A 13,991-nucleotide genomic window follows, 5' to 3' on the forward strand; every position below is an offset into this window, starting at 1 on the left:
TGGGCTATCTTGGGAGGTAGTGGGTTCCTCCTCATTGGAGGTCTTTAGGCAATGCATTGGGCCCTACATGGAAACTGTGGTAATATGGTGACCTCCAGCTTGATTTTTCTTTGATGTCTCTCCCCTCTCCACCACCCCCCACTCCAAGACAGATGTTAGGAATATTTCTGTAGCCAACCTTGAAGGTCTCACTTCTGGGATCAATCTTGAATATATTTCCAGAGTACTCTGGATGAAGTGTCAGGTTTCTGATGGATCCACCCACCCTCAGCCTCTTCTAATGTGGCCAAACTAAACTGTGGGCTTCTGAACCACAGCATGGCTTTCGATTCCACTCTTGGACTGCTCTTATGGTAAGGAAGTTCTTCCTGACATCCAGCCTCACTGGGCCCCTTTGCAACTTTCCCCCATTGCTCCTGGTCCTGCCCTCTGGGGCCAAGGAAAACAAGTCTAATCCCTCTTCCATATGACAGGCCTTCGAGTATTTGGACGCTGCTAGTGTAGCACCCCTCAGTATATTCTCTTCTCTAGGCTCAGCATGTTCCTTCAACCAATCCTCACATGAAGTGACCTCCAGGCCCTTCCCCATCCTGATTAATATCCCTCTGGAGGCTCACCAGCTTCTCAATGGCCCTCCTAAAATGTAGCACCTTCAACTGAAAACAAGATTCCAGTTGTGGTCAGCAAGGTACAATACAACTATCATCCCCTTCATCCTGGACACCATTCGTCTCTCATTGGAGATGAAGATTAAACTCTTGGCTTCCATCACACTACATGGAGTTCACTAAAATGCCCAACCCTTTCACAGATGAAGTGCTCCTTGGCCATGCTTCTGCTATCTCATACTCATAGTTGCTTTTTTTGAATCCAAGAGAAGACTTTATGGTGATCCTTATTATATTTCATTTTAAACAATCTGACCCAATATTCTTGCATGTCAAGATCTTTTCCTATTCTGACTTTCAGATGTGTTAGTGACTCCTCCCAGCTTTGTGAGACCTGCATGCCAAGTCATTCCTAATAACATAGAATAGCACAGGGTCAAACGCAAATTCCTGAGACCCTCCACTGGAGACCTTTGAAATTGACATCAAATTATTCCTTGGGGTCAGCTATCCATCCCATATAGTTCCATCTTTACCACATTAATAGCATGAAGGATTTATCAAATCCTTTGCTAAATTCCAGGTGAGCTGTATCCACAACATTCCCCTTATATACTAAACTAATAACCCCATCAAAAAAGGAAATTAGGTTAAACTGGCATGCCATGTTCTTGCTGAAGTCACATTCCTTGTGATGGCTGGTTCCTAGATGTCCACCAGCCATCTTTTTAATAACTTTCTAAAATTTTGCCAGGAACTGAAGTCAAACTCATTGGCCTGTAGTTGGCTGACTCCATTCCCTTCCCTTTTTTGAAAATAGGGACATTTTCCCTTGTCCAATCTCGTCAGACACCTCCTGCTCTGCACAAGTCTTTTTTTAAAATGGGCTTTCATATATCCCTGACAGTGGTTCAGCCATCACAGCTGCCAGTTCTTTTAGTATCCAAGAATGTAGTTCATTTGGATCAGATGACTTGAATTCATTCAAGACAGCTAGAGGCTTGGTTACTATCTCCTTACTTAACTTTGGTATCACCTCCATCGATTCCAGTGCAAAGGTCATTTTTCTTAGCAGAGAAAACAAGCTGAATAAGAATTGAGGAGCTCTGCTTTCTCTGTAGCATCAATTAGCATTGTCCCATCCATTTAAAACACCTGTCTTATCCTACCTTTGATCTTCCTATCTTCCCCAATCTAGTTAAATTATCCCAACCCCCTTTTTGGGCCTTAGCTTTCTTCACCAGACACAGCTGATTTTGAGGTTAGCATTGCTGCCACTACACTTAAAAGGCATATTCCACACTTGCATTCAACTTCTTGCTATCTGCCCTCGCTTTTGTCTTCTGAACATGTCTACAGTCATGGTTAGTCCGTGTCTACACATCTGGACAAAGAGTAAAAAAATGAAATCACACAGAATAAAATCTTCAAAACATCCAGATGGTTTCCAAGATGTTAGAAGTAGAGTAGAACAAAAGGCAATGGTCCCTCTATTTTTTTTTTTGGTTTTGCATTGTGAGCATACAACCTTTCTATATGAGCAACAAACTACAAAGAATGAGCATCTGTTCAGATCAAATAAAAATTACAACCAAGTTAATCTGACACGTATTTAATGATGCATTTAATCATTATTGGGCTGCATGGTAATTAAACCGGTAAGCACTTTTTACGAATGACTATAATTAGAATAATTTTGATAGAACCATGCCTATTTTGTGTATTATTTTTTCCTTTCTCATTCTTTCAGATCTCTAGAGTCAATGTTATCAGTCTACCAGGGTACCAAATAGCAACTAATTATCATCACCGTGACCACACACATTCAAAGACAAAGGTCCCAGATCTTACTTCTTGCATTTCCTTGCTCATGACAGCTTGATGGACAGCTTTCCCCATACCCCATTTCTCAGGGATTATGGGATCATATATCTAGAGCTGGAAGGGTTCTTAGAGTCAACAATTCCAACTCTCATTTTACAGATGAGTAAACTGAGGTCCAGGGTAGTGAAAGCCCAAGGCCAGACTGCTAGTATCTGAGGCAGGATCTGAACTAAGATCTTCCCAACTCCAAATCCAGAGTGCTTTCCATTATATCATGGGTCCTTCCTCAAGGCCCAACCCCAGGGCTCCCTGGGCAGTTCTTAGATCCTTGTTTTGTGCCAGCTGTCCTAGGCACTGGAGGGTTTGTGACACACAGCAGAAGCTTTGGGCCCTGATGAGCTAGGTTGTCTACTGCCATGGGAAAGGGCAGATTTCAAGATGAGTGGGTATGTAGTACCAGGACAAGGAAAGGGCACAGTGAGAAGGGTACCTGTCTGGTTTCCTGGTACTATCTACCCTGTCTTGATGTAGAGGGTTGGGGTGTGGGGGGGAAACACGGAAGAGGAAAAGAGAACAAGCCCTCTATTTGGTACAGTGGTTAGAGTACTGGATCTATAGTTACTAGACCACAGTTCAAAGCCGACTTCTGATGCTCTGATCTTCGGGCATCAATTCACAACAAGGGGCATGCCCTAAAGGGCCTCTGAGGGCCCTTCCAGCTCTCAATTTAGGATCCCATGATCCCAAGTTCTGAATCCAAAGGAAAAACTTAGAGCAAGACTGGAAGACGATTTCAATAGGAATTCAGATACTCATGCTTACATGGAAGCTGATAAAGGCTAAGCTTAAATAGTGTTTTTCTACAAATGTTGTTTTACTTTTGCTTCACCACCTAAAAGGGCTTTTTAAAAACATGATTAAAAAAACCCCCAAACCAAAAAACCCCATGATTCACAACCTAATTTATTCCTCTGGTATAGCAATTAATCAATCAATCAATCAACAAGCATTTCTGAAGCTCTTACTATGCAGGAGGCACTGAGGGACGTGCTAGGATCACAGAGGAAGACACAAACCTGAAATGGTAATCAGCACGTTGAGCCCTTCCAGGACATCGATTTGCTGAAATCGGCGTCTACTTATCAAAGAGTAAACTCTTCCCTGGCCGCTTCTATCCAGCAACCACAGTCCACTCTCCGTTCCTACCAGCAGATTGACACCTGCACGGAGAAAACAATATTCTTAGTGCACACTGCTCCATCAAATTGTCTCCACACTGGATTTCTTCTTGCTCTTCCTGTTTACTGATACTGTTTGTGGTGTTTTGATTTTTAAAAAATTTCAGTCCATGTTTCCCAAACATGGGCCTCTGACAAATGTTTAATGATTAATCAAACTTTGGTTGGTAATGGTCATTATTTCTTCAAATATCTATTCACTTTGAGAAATAGACCCTATCTATTCTCTTTTTTTTTATTCTGCTGAATTGGTTTTATTTATGGAGGAGAAAATGCAGCAACAAGTTGAATCACAGAGAAACTTGAAAGTTTTCTTCTAACTTTACACTCAGTGTCTAGGTGACTCTTGTCCTGAGGATGGCTAAGGCAACCTAAATTTTAAAAGATCCAGGTTAAAATCTAAGAAGGTGTAAGTGTTGTAGTTATGGTGTTTAAGGTTCTTGTATGTAGTATTATCAAATGGCTCAGCATTTTCAGTCTTTTGTGGTGGCTGTTGTGTTTTAGACTTCTTTTGTTTTTCCTTTTCATTGCCTCCTGATTTTGTAGAGAGAAAAACTGTTGAAGCAAATTCTCAAAGCCCCCATGGTTTTAGTTGTATGGGCTTCAGTACCGCCCCCTCGGCCCAGTCCCAAGATACAGGAAAAGGCCATGGCTTTAAAGTTGGTGGGGACTAGCCAAGGTTAACCTGTCCAGAGGATGTTAGAGGGGCGCCCCTACAGCTACAGCTCGAGCTCGACTCCCTTCGCCTACGACCCTATCTATTCTTGTTCCTTCTTGTATCTGACGCCTCCCACCACCAGTTCCCAGTCTAAGCTCGGCAAGCCTTGGAGAATGAGAAGGAGAAAATGCTCTAGGTTCTATGATGATGATGACACAAATAACTAGCATTCATTTTAAGGTTTGCAGAGCGCTTTATGAATGTTATCTCATTTTGTCCTCAAAACAAACCTACAAGGTAGATGCTATTATTATCCTAGTTTTCTAGATGAGGAAACTGAGACAAACAGAGGTTAAGTGACTTGCCTAGGGTCATAAAACAAGTAAATAGTTGAGTGTATGGATTTGAACTCAGGCCTTCCTGACTCCAGGGTGCTCATCCACTGTGCTAGCTGAGAAGGTAGTTTTGTTGTTGTTTTTTAATTGTCCGTCACACTTCTCTGTAACTCTGACCATGGAATCCATGAAAAATTATAGAAGTTACTCACATGCCTCTGAAAATACATCTGAATATTTTTATTGGAATTCATTTAGTGGACTGAATTAGAAGAATATTTTTTGATACCTTTTATCAAAATCTGTCAGTTAATGACTTTTGTACTCTTAGGATCTCTCTCTCTCTCTCTCTCTCTCTCTCTCTCTCTCTCTCTCTCCTTCCTTCCTTCCTTCCTTTTTTCTTTCTTTTTGTGGGGCAATGAGGGTTAAGTGACTTGCCCAGAGTCACACATCTAGTAAAGTGTCTGAGGCCGGATTTGAATTCAGGTCCTCTTGAATCCAGGGCCAGTGCTTTATCCCCTGAACCACCTAGCTGCCCTCCAAATTTCTTTATTTAAAAAAGAACTAATACTTAGCTACTTTTTCCTTGGGGAAAGACAACAGCAATAGTAATACACTAGTATCAAGTGCCTATGAAATCAGTTTCCCACTGACATTTCTTTAGGCTGCAATCTGACACATAGACAAGTTCTGTTGATCCTTCTATTTATCCTCTAAAGGCAAGATAAAAATATCAAGATGAAAAATGAAATTAAAGCAGTTAAAATTAGATAATTTTGAGAGGCAATGAGTGTAATAGAAACTGGATTGGCAGTGTAGATTAAAATTGGAAAGTGGTACTGGATTTAGGGCTAGAAGACTAAATGTTGAGGCCAGACATGCTCTTAAGTGGGTATATGACCTGGAGCAAGTGATTTAAGTCACTTGATCTCTATGACTCAGGTTTCACATCTGTAAAATGAAGATAATCATACCTTTACCCTACTGTACTTTACCCTACTGTAAGTAGAACAAGGAGGAGGCAGGGACGAGCCTTGGTGGGGAAGCATTGAGACGATATTGTGGAATCCCCAATGTTGGTGATCAGGGGACAATTACTAAGGCCCAGGGAAAGAGGCTAGAGTGCAAACTGTGAATGGAAATAATCAGCAAGCTTACTGATAATCAAATCTAGGGTTAAATAGTTAAGCAAATTTGAAGGCCAGGAAGTAGGCAGCAAAGAAATTCATTGGCATTGGAGAGACAGCAGACAACATGGGAGAAGCTAGTGCAAAGGGGGGCGGGTGTAGGGAAATGGTGGTTTGTCATCTCCCCTTCTGACACCACTGGTCTGGCATTGGTCACTTGAGATCACAGAAGTGAGGGCTCTAGGTATAGAAGAATTGATGATTCTATTCTGAGCAGCAGACATTACATACTGGCTGGCATTCCCTACCCATGGAGACAAGAGTAGCTTTCTCTAGTTCACCCTCCCATTCTTGTCTGCCATTCCTTCAGGTCTGGATTAATGGCATGATTAGGAAATTAGGAGGATAGGAGGATGGATAGATGGGGAGAATGAGTTGATTTTTACCATTCACACACAGAGAGATCTGTCTTTTTGGTTTGAAGTTATAAAAATGATAATTGATGCCTTTCAAATGGGAAATGGCTAAATGCATATTGGCACATGAATACATGAATACATGGTACATCACAGTGTCCCATAAGAGTTGATGAATATGAAGAATACAGAGAAGAATGGAAAATTTTACATGAACTGATGCAGAGAAAGCAGTCAGAAAAACAATGTATATGAAAACTACAACAATGTAAAGAAAAAGAACAATAGCAAGAAAGGAAAGAGAATGCTGTAAAAGGATAATGATGGAGTTCGGCCCTAGAGAAGAGTTGAGAAAATGCAGCTCTATCTTCTTGGTAGAGGTGAGGACCTAGGGGCGTGTCATATTGCATATATTTTCAAAAAGGTTGGTTTTTTTGGATTGGTTCCCCCCCCCTTTCTTTTTTATTCTATACTCAGAAATGATGGTGATGTAAAACAAAAAATTATATATATATATATATATATATATATATATTTCTATTTCTATTTCTATTTCTATTTTTTTTTAGTGAGGCAATTGGGGTTAAGTGACTTGTCCAGGGTCACGCAGCTAGTAAGTGTTAAGTGTCTGAGGCCGGATTTGAACTCAGGTACTCCTGACTCCAGGGCTGGTGCTCTATCCACTGCTCCATCTAGCTGCCTCTCTATATATATATATTTCTAAATGAGTGAAGTCATCAGACATCCAATGTACCTATTTAGACAATTATTTCTGCCTGACTTGGTCGTTGTCAACAAATGTTCTTTGACAGAGACAATTATCTAAAAACAGATGGAAACACACTTTAAAATTTTTCTTTCATTTCCTCTTTGACAATTCCTTAATCTGAAGTTTTGGGTTTTTTGACTGTTTTCTCTCACAACTAACTAATATGGGAATTTTTCCGTGACTACTCATGTATAACTTATTTTGAATTGCTTGAGTTCTTGTGGGTGGGGGGTGCGAATGGAGAGGGGGGGAAGAGAAGTTGGAACACAAAGTTTTTTTTTAATTGATGTTAACATTTTGTTTTTACATATATTTTGGAAAATAAAATTCTATTAAAAAAATTAAAAGAACAAATGACTTTGTTCTCTAATTGCCACGGGGTTGGGGCCCTTCATAAAGGGAGGGACTCAGTTTGGACTATCTCAAAGAGAACCAACTCACCCCACAAAGCTGCACAGAGAACCTCCGAGCTGAACTTCTTTTTGTACTTGCGGATTTCGGGGCTGTCACTGTGTGGGCGGGCGTTGATGGGATTGACGTTGACAATAGAGGCTTTCCTCGAATTCCCACGAAACTCAAATTTCTCTTCAACTGGTGAGAAAAAAAAAGAAGAGGAAGAAGTTGTCAAAGGTGTTGGTCATTCATCCAAAGACTCATTCAATTCTATCAACTCAATAGGGCTCAATCCCCGTTATTTGAATTTGCATTTAATATTTCTATTGGGCTGGAACTAATGACCACATTTTTGTAATCATAACTTTAAAGAGGCAAATTTGAATATGTGTTCAGGGGATAAGTTATTTGCACTAATCAGGACCTAGCTGTATGTGCAAATGACATAGGCCATACTCTCCATGAGGGGAGAGAGAAAACACTTGTTCGTGGAGAGAGATAATGTGAGGCAGGGGTTATCAGGGAAGGCAACAAGAAGGAGGTGACACCTGAACTGGGTCAGGAGAGGATTGTAGGGGGGTAAAGGAAAACTGCAACAGGTGGAAATATGGCGGGGTAAGAGGGAAAGAGTCCTCTCTAAGTATGGAGAATGAGGAAATCAAAGGCTCAGGGACCATAAAGGCCAAGTCAAGATGAAAGTATTTCAAGATACTGTGATGGGTGAGCAATGCCCATCCTTAGCCCCAAGTAATGCTCTGACCCATCAATCAATGAACAAGCATTCATTCATTAAGCACCCACCCTGAGCCAGGCCTCGTTCTAGGTGCTGGGGACACAGAGATAAAAGGGAAATTATGTTCCTATCCTTAAGAAGCTTACATCTAAGTGATGTTGGAAAAATTCAGGTTTGTAACTGAGTTTGTATGTTATGGGACAGATGTTTGGTATCATGTATCTCTGCGAGCTCCCCCCATCCCACCACAAAACACACATACATACAGACACACACACACACACACACACACACAATCTGACTTCATATATCACTTGAAAATTAAGATTTCTTAATTTCCTTAAATACCACCACAACTAGAGAATGTTATGGTACATTTAATAATTTTTTAATTTTTATTTTCAGTTCCAAATTCTCTCCCTCCCTTTACTCCTCCCCCACCCATTGAGAGGACAAGAAATGATATCCATTCTACATATGAACATCAGCCATGTTGTGAGAAAAAACAAAGAAAAATAAAGTTAAAAAAACCCATTGTTTCAATTTGCACTCGAGTTCACCGGGTCATGTTCTCAATCACTACTGATTAGAGAAATGAAAATTAAAACTACTCTGAGGTTGGGGGCAGCTAGGTGGCGCAATGGATAAGGTACTAGCCTTGGATTCAGGAGGACCTGAGTTCAAACCCAGCCTCAGACACTTACTAGCTGTGTGACCCTGGGCAAGTCACTTAAACCCCATTGCCCTGCAAAAAACAAAAAAACAAAAAAAACAACAACAACAAAAAACTACTCTGAGGACCACCTCATACCTATCCAGTTGGCTAAGATGACAAAAAAGGAGAATGATAAATGTTGAAGAAGATGTGGGAAAATTGGAACATTGTTGGTGGAGCTGAGAACTGATCCAACCATTCTGGAGAGCAATTTGGAACCATGCCCAAAAGGCTTTAAAACTATGCATACCTTTTGACCCAGTGATACCACTACTAGGTCTGTATCCCAAAGAGATCATGGAACAGGGAAAAGGACCCATGTGTACAAAAATATGTATAGCTGCTCTTTTTGTGGTGGCAAAGGACTGGAAATTGAAGGGCTGCCCATCAATTGGGGAATGGCTGAACAAGTTGTGGTATATGAATGCAATGGAATACTATTATACTGTAAAGAAATGATAAGCAGATAGATTTCAGAAAAACCTGTAAAGACTTACATGAATTGATGCTGAGTGAAATGAGCAGAACCAAGAGAACATTGTACACAGTATCAACAACATTGTGTGATGATCAACCGTGATAAGACTTAACTCCTCAGCAATGAAATGATCCAAGACAATGCCAAAAGACTTATGGTGAAAAATGCTCTCCACATTCAGAAAAAGAACTATGGAGTCTGAATGCAGACTAAAGCATACTATTTTCACTTTTGTTGTTGCTTTTTGTTATTGTTCTTGTTTATTCTTTCTTGTGTTTTTTTCCTTTTGTTCTGAGTAATGTGGAAATATGTTTAACATGATAGTAATATATAACCTATATCAAATCACTTGCTGGCCTCAGGAGGGGGAGGGAAGGGAGGATGGGAGAAAAAATTGGAACTCAAAAAATATCTTTGCATGTTATTGAGAAAAATTAAAAATTAAAATTAAAAAAAGAGTTTACAGGGGCAGCTAGGTGGCACAGTGGATAAAGCACTAGCCCTGGACTCAGGAGGACCTGAGTTCAAATCCGACCTCAGACACTTAACACTTACTAGCTGTGTGACCCTGGGCAAGTCACTTAACCCCAATTTCTTCACCAAAAACCCCCAAAAAACAAACAAAAAAAGAATTCACCAGGTCTCTCTCTGGAGGTAGATTGCATTTTTCATCATGGATCCTTTGGAATTGTCTTGGATCAGTGTATTGATCAGAGTAGCCAAACCTTTCACAGTTGATCACTGTGAAAATATTGCTGTTACTGTTGAATAATTAATGACTACAAGGAGAAGCCGTGGGGTAGAGTTTGAAGGTCTCGGAATCTGGAAACCAAGATTCAAATCCCACTTCTGACATATAAATCATTGAACCTCTTTGGGTCCCCAGACATCACTAACTTTCTCAGTGATAGAAGAGGTATTGATCTGAAGCTCGTCTACACCTACACCTATGAAATCACAGGTATGGGCAACTCCCTGCTCCTCCCTCCACCTCTTCCCCCAAATCACAAAGGCATTCAAATATCTGAGATCACGGTAGGTATACTTACAGGAGCTAAAGAAGCGTCTTGAAGGGCTGGAAGGAGGTGTGAGCTGCAGGAGTTTGGGATCGAAGAATGAGGTGAACGATGAGGTGGAGGATGAGATGCTTTTGGAAGACTTGTTTTTAGCACTTGCAATCTAGGATTCAAAGCAAGACCCATTTTGATTAGGAGGTGAGAGTTAGAAGGGGGTAGTCCTCCCAGCTTGAGAAGCACATGGCTGGAGGAATATAAGCTTTCAGTGTCTGTAGTTTGACCTCCCCACCAAACCTGGAGTTGCATGCAGTGAGAGACTCTCTAGCCCTCGGGCTGGGGAGCACCAAGTCCCAAGAGCATGCATTTGCTTCTAGCAGAGCTAACAGTGGGGGGAAAAGGCAGATTCCAATTCTACAGTCTGAACATGCAGCCCTGACATCAACTTAGAAAAAAAAGAAGTCTTGGGGATCAGGGTGGGGAAGGAAGAGGAAGAAGCCAGGATAGAGATGATGAAGAAATTGGACAAGATCATGTACTTGGCACCAACTCTCAGTGGGGGGTGCTGTTTTAGGTGGTCCTAATGCTGTTTGGTTTCAAGATGGCAACCCACCCCTCTGGTACCCCAAGGCATGTCTCCTTTTAAAAATTAAACAAAAGAAAACCAAATCAGTAATGGATGTCTCTGGGAATTTCATAATGTGCTTTGAGATAAATGGAGCCATAGGATGCAAAATGGTACAGTGGAAAGAGCAATAGATTTGAAGTCAGTGGGTTCAAATCCCAGCTTTGCCACTGACTATGTGTGTGACCTCAAGCAAGTCACTTAACTTCTCTGGCTATCAATTTTCTATCTGTAGAATGGGTTGGTTTGCCTAGCTGGCTTCCAAGGTCCCTTCCAGCTCTAAATGCAGGATCCCTTGTGTGACTTTGGACATCTCTCTTCCCTTCCCTGGGCCTCAGCATAGAGTGAGAGGGTTGGGCTAGGTGGCCTTCCATGACCCTGAGATGCCACAAAGCCAGCATTGTGATTCCTTCTTTTAAAATCATATATCCTTACTCATTCTGCTCTGCCTGGACAAATATTCTCTAGAATGGTCACTGTAGGAACAGCTTGACTGCTTAGTCATAACCATTTGGGGACTTGTGATTCCTCTGTTTATAGTGATCTCTAGTTAGGAAATTCCCCTTACCAATGCAGGTCGGGACCTTTTCTTCAATTTCTAGTCTTAGAGTGAGAAGTTAAGTGACTTGTCCAGGGTCCTTCAGCCAGTACGTGTCAGAGGTGTGACTTGAGAGAATAAAAACGACCTTCATTTGGACAACACTAGAAGGTTACTGAGTGCTTGCTGTGACAAACCCATTCTCTTATTTGCTTCTCATACCAGTAGCACCTACCTCACAAGGCTGCTATGCAGTTCAAATGAGTTAATGCATATAAAGCACTTTCCAAGCTTTAAAGCCCCAAACAAGCTTCAGTTATGATACTATTAAGATAAATACTAGCCATCAGCACAAGGTACTTCAGCATGCTCAGGGGCCATGACTTCAATGGCACATGTACTTCTGCACATTCCACAACCCCTCTGTGACTTTGTTAATTGCTGTGCTAAGCTGTTTTGTCAACCAGGCCCATATGTGAAATCTTTCCAGAGCCTTGAGAAGCTGGGGGTCGCTTACATCACAAAGAGATACCAAAAATACTGTGGTCCTTTTTGTAACCTGATTCTGGATGGGTTGGGGTCAGAAATAGTTTTTAAAATAAAAGGAAGTGAGTTGCAGAGATTGCTATGCTGCATGTAGGTTCAAGTCCAATAAATATCTGATGGGAGGGGAAAGAAATGTGCTCTATCGAAATGGACAGAAAATAGCCAGAGAAGTTTTCTGTTTGGGTAGGGGCTTTCAAGCTGAAACAGAGTGACATTCTATGTGTCCTCCTCAGTACAAGGATGCAGCAGTGTCAGAGGAAATATGACAGCAGCCATGTAAATGATGCAAAATGCTATAAAGATAAACTAAGGCACTTCCTTAAGTCCAAGCAGGGTAAGCAGACCACCTGTGGCTGTTGTGGGACAACATTACTGGCAAACTAAAGAAAGGTGCCCAGGGGAGCCTTTGAGGCCAAACTATCCTGAAATCCTGCAAAATACTACTAGCCCCAGGAGGGATTTAGTTCCAAGACAGGATTCAGAGTGAGTTAAATCGGCCAAGTCTAATAAGAGTCTGGTCAGAAGAAGATTAGATTAAGCTACGACTGCTGAGAGTTAAGGGTCTTCAAAAGAGTACAAAAATCATACCTGCGTATTTTTTAAAAGTCCACTCTAAAAATATTCCTCTCTCAACTATGCTATCTAGTATTTGATACTTTGGGCTTTTAAAATAGCTTTATTTGGGGGGAGGGGAGCCAAAAAGTACACTAATCTCTCATTAGTTAAGTCCATCTATCCTTTGGGCCACTCAAGGCTCAGTTCAAGTGCCGCTTCTTACAGGAAGCTTTTCCTGATGACCCCAATGGGTTCTCCCCCCTTCCCGACTTACTTTGCATGTAGTTTGTCTCTGCTTATATGTTTATGTGGTGTTTGTTCCAAGTAGATTGAAAGCTCCTTGGGTTGGGGCCAGAAGGATGCAGCATGGGTAGAGAGCTGGCCTTGGAGTCAGGAGAAACTTGGGTTCAAGTTCCTCCTCTGACACACACATATTACCCTCATTCCAGGTAACTCCCAAGATTCTAAGGGGCAGTGCAGTTGCCCATCTGTACTGGGATAAGATAGTCCTCACCTGGAGCACTCTACATTGCTGAAATCACAGTGCATAATCTCTAGCTTAAGCCTTTGAGTTAGGACAATGCCAAAAAAAGGTGCTTGGTGCCATCAGGTGGGAGGATACCTAGTTGTAGATTCAGTTCTGTTTTCAAGAATGAATTTCTTGAAAGTTGAATCTGCAAACCTTACCATACGTGAGGATGACAGTAATGTCACGTTTGACCAAACGCTTCTTTTTGATTGACCATCTTCATAACAGCAACAAAAAACCTAAAGAGTAAAACCACATTTTTGTGGAGGGGGAATTCATCTAGGCCATGAAATAGTTTCTTGGGGGAATGTTGATCAAACGTCTTTGGGGAAAAGTGCAGGTTTCAACCTTAAGTTAAAAAAGTGATTAGCCCAAGGTAACTGGATTATTATAGTTGGAAGCAGTGTTGTTTAATGGAAAGAGCACTGAGTTTGGGGGTCACAGGACCTGAGTTTGAATCCCAACTCTGCTATTTCTTCTTTTTTTTTTTTTTTTGGCGGGGCAATGGGGGTTAAGTGACTTGCCCAGGGTCACACAGCTAGCAAGTGTCAAGTGTCTGAGGCCAGATTTGAACTGAGGAATTCCTGAATCCAGGGCTGGTGCTTTATCCACTGTGCCACCTAGCTGCCCCAACTCTGCTATTTCTTAACTGGTGACCTTGGGCAAGTCATTTAACCTCTCTAGGCCTCAGTTTCCCCATCAGTAAAATGAGGGTTTGGGTGAGATGATTAAGGTCTCTTGCTGCTCTAGATCTATGATCATGTGAATTCAAGGGGAAGAAAGATGTCTGTTCCCTTGCCAATGTGAGCCAGTTGCCACCCGGTACAAATAATGTCTAGTCACACGCCTTCTTTCAGAGACAAGAAAACAAGAGATACACAAGTCTTAGTA

The 13,991-nt window shown here is 41.5% G+C and overlaps 1 protein-coding gene across 1 annotated transcript in view; it reads right to left on the reverse strand.

Annotated features, from left to right (window-relative positions):
- NRK (Nik related kinase) overlaps positions 1–13,991 on the reverse strand; it is a 237,945-nt gene that overhangs the window by 31,555 nt on the left and 192,399 nt on the right. The window contains exons 17-19 of the mRNA XM_043974630.1: positions 10,344–10,473; positions 7,417–7,566; positions 3,509–3,652 (exon numbers count right to left, since the gene is read on the reverse strand). Coding sequence (XP_043830565.1) covers positions 3,509–3,652; positions 7,417–7,566; positions 10,344–10,473 — 424 coding nt within the window. The remainder of the gene's footprint in view (positions 1–3,508; positions 3,653–7,416; positions 7,567–10,343; positions 10,474–13,991) is intronic.

The sequence above is a fragment of the Dromiciops gliroides genome, chromosome X (genome assembly GCF_019393635.1).
Source record: "Dromiciops gliroides isolate mDroGli1 chromosome X, mDroGli1.pri, whole genome shotgun sequence".
NCBI classification, from domain to species: Eukaryota; Metazoa; Chordata; class Mammalia; order Microbiotheria; family Microbiotheriidae; genus Dromiciops; species Dromiciops gliroides.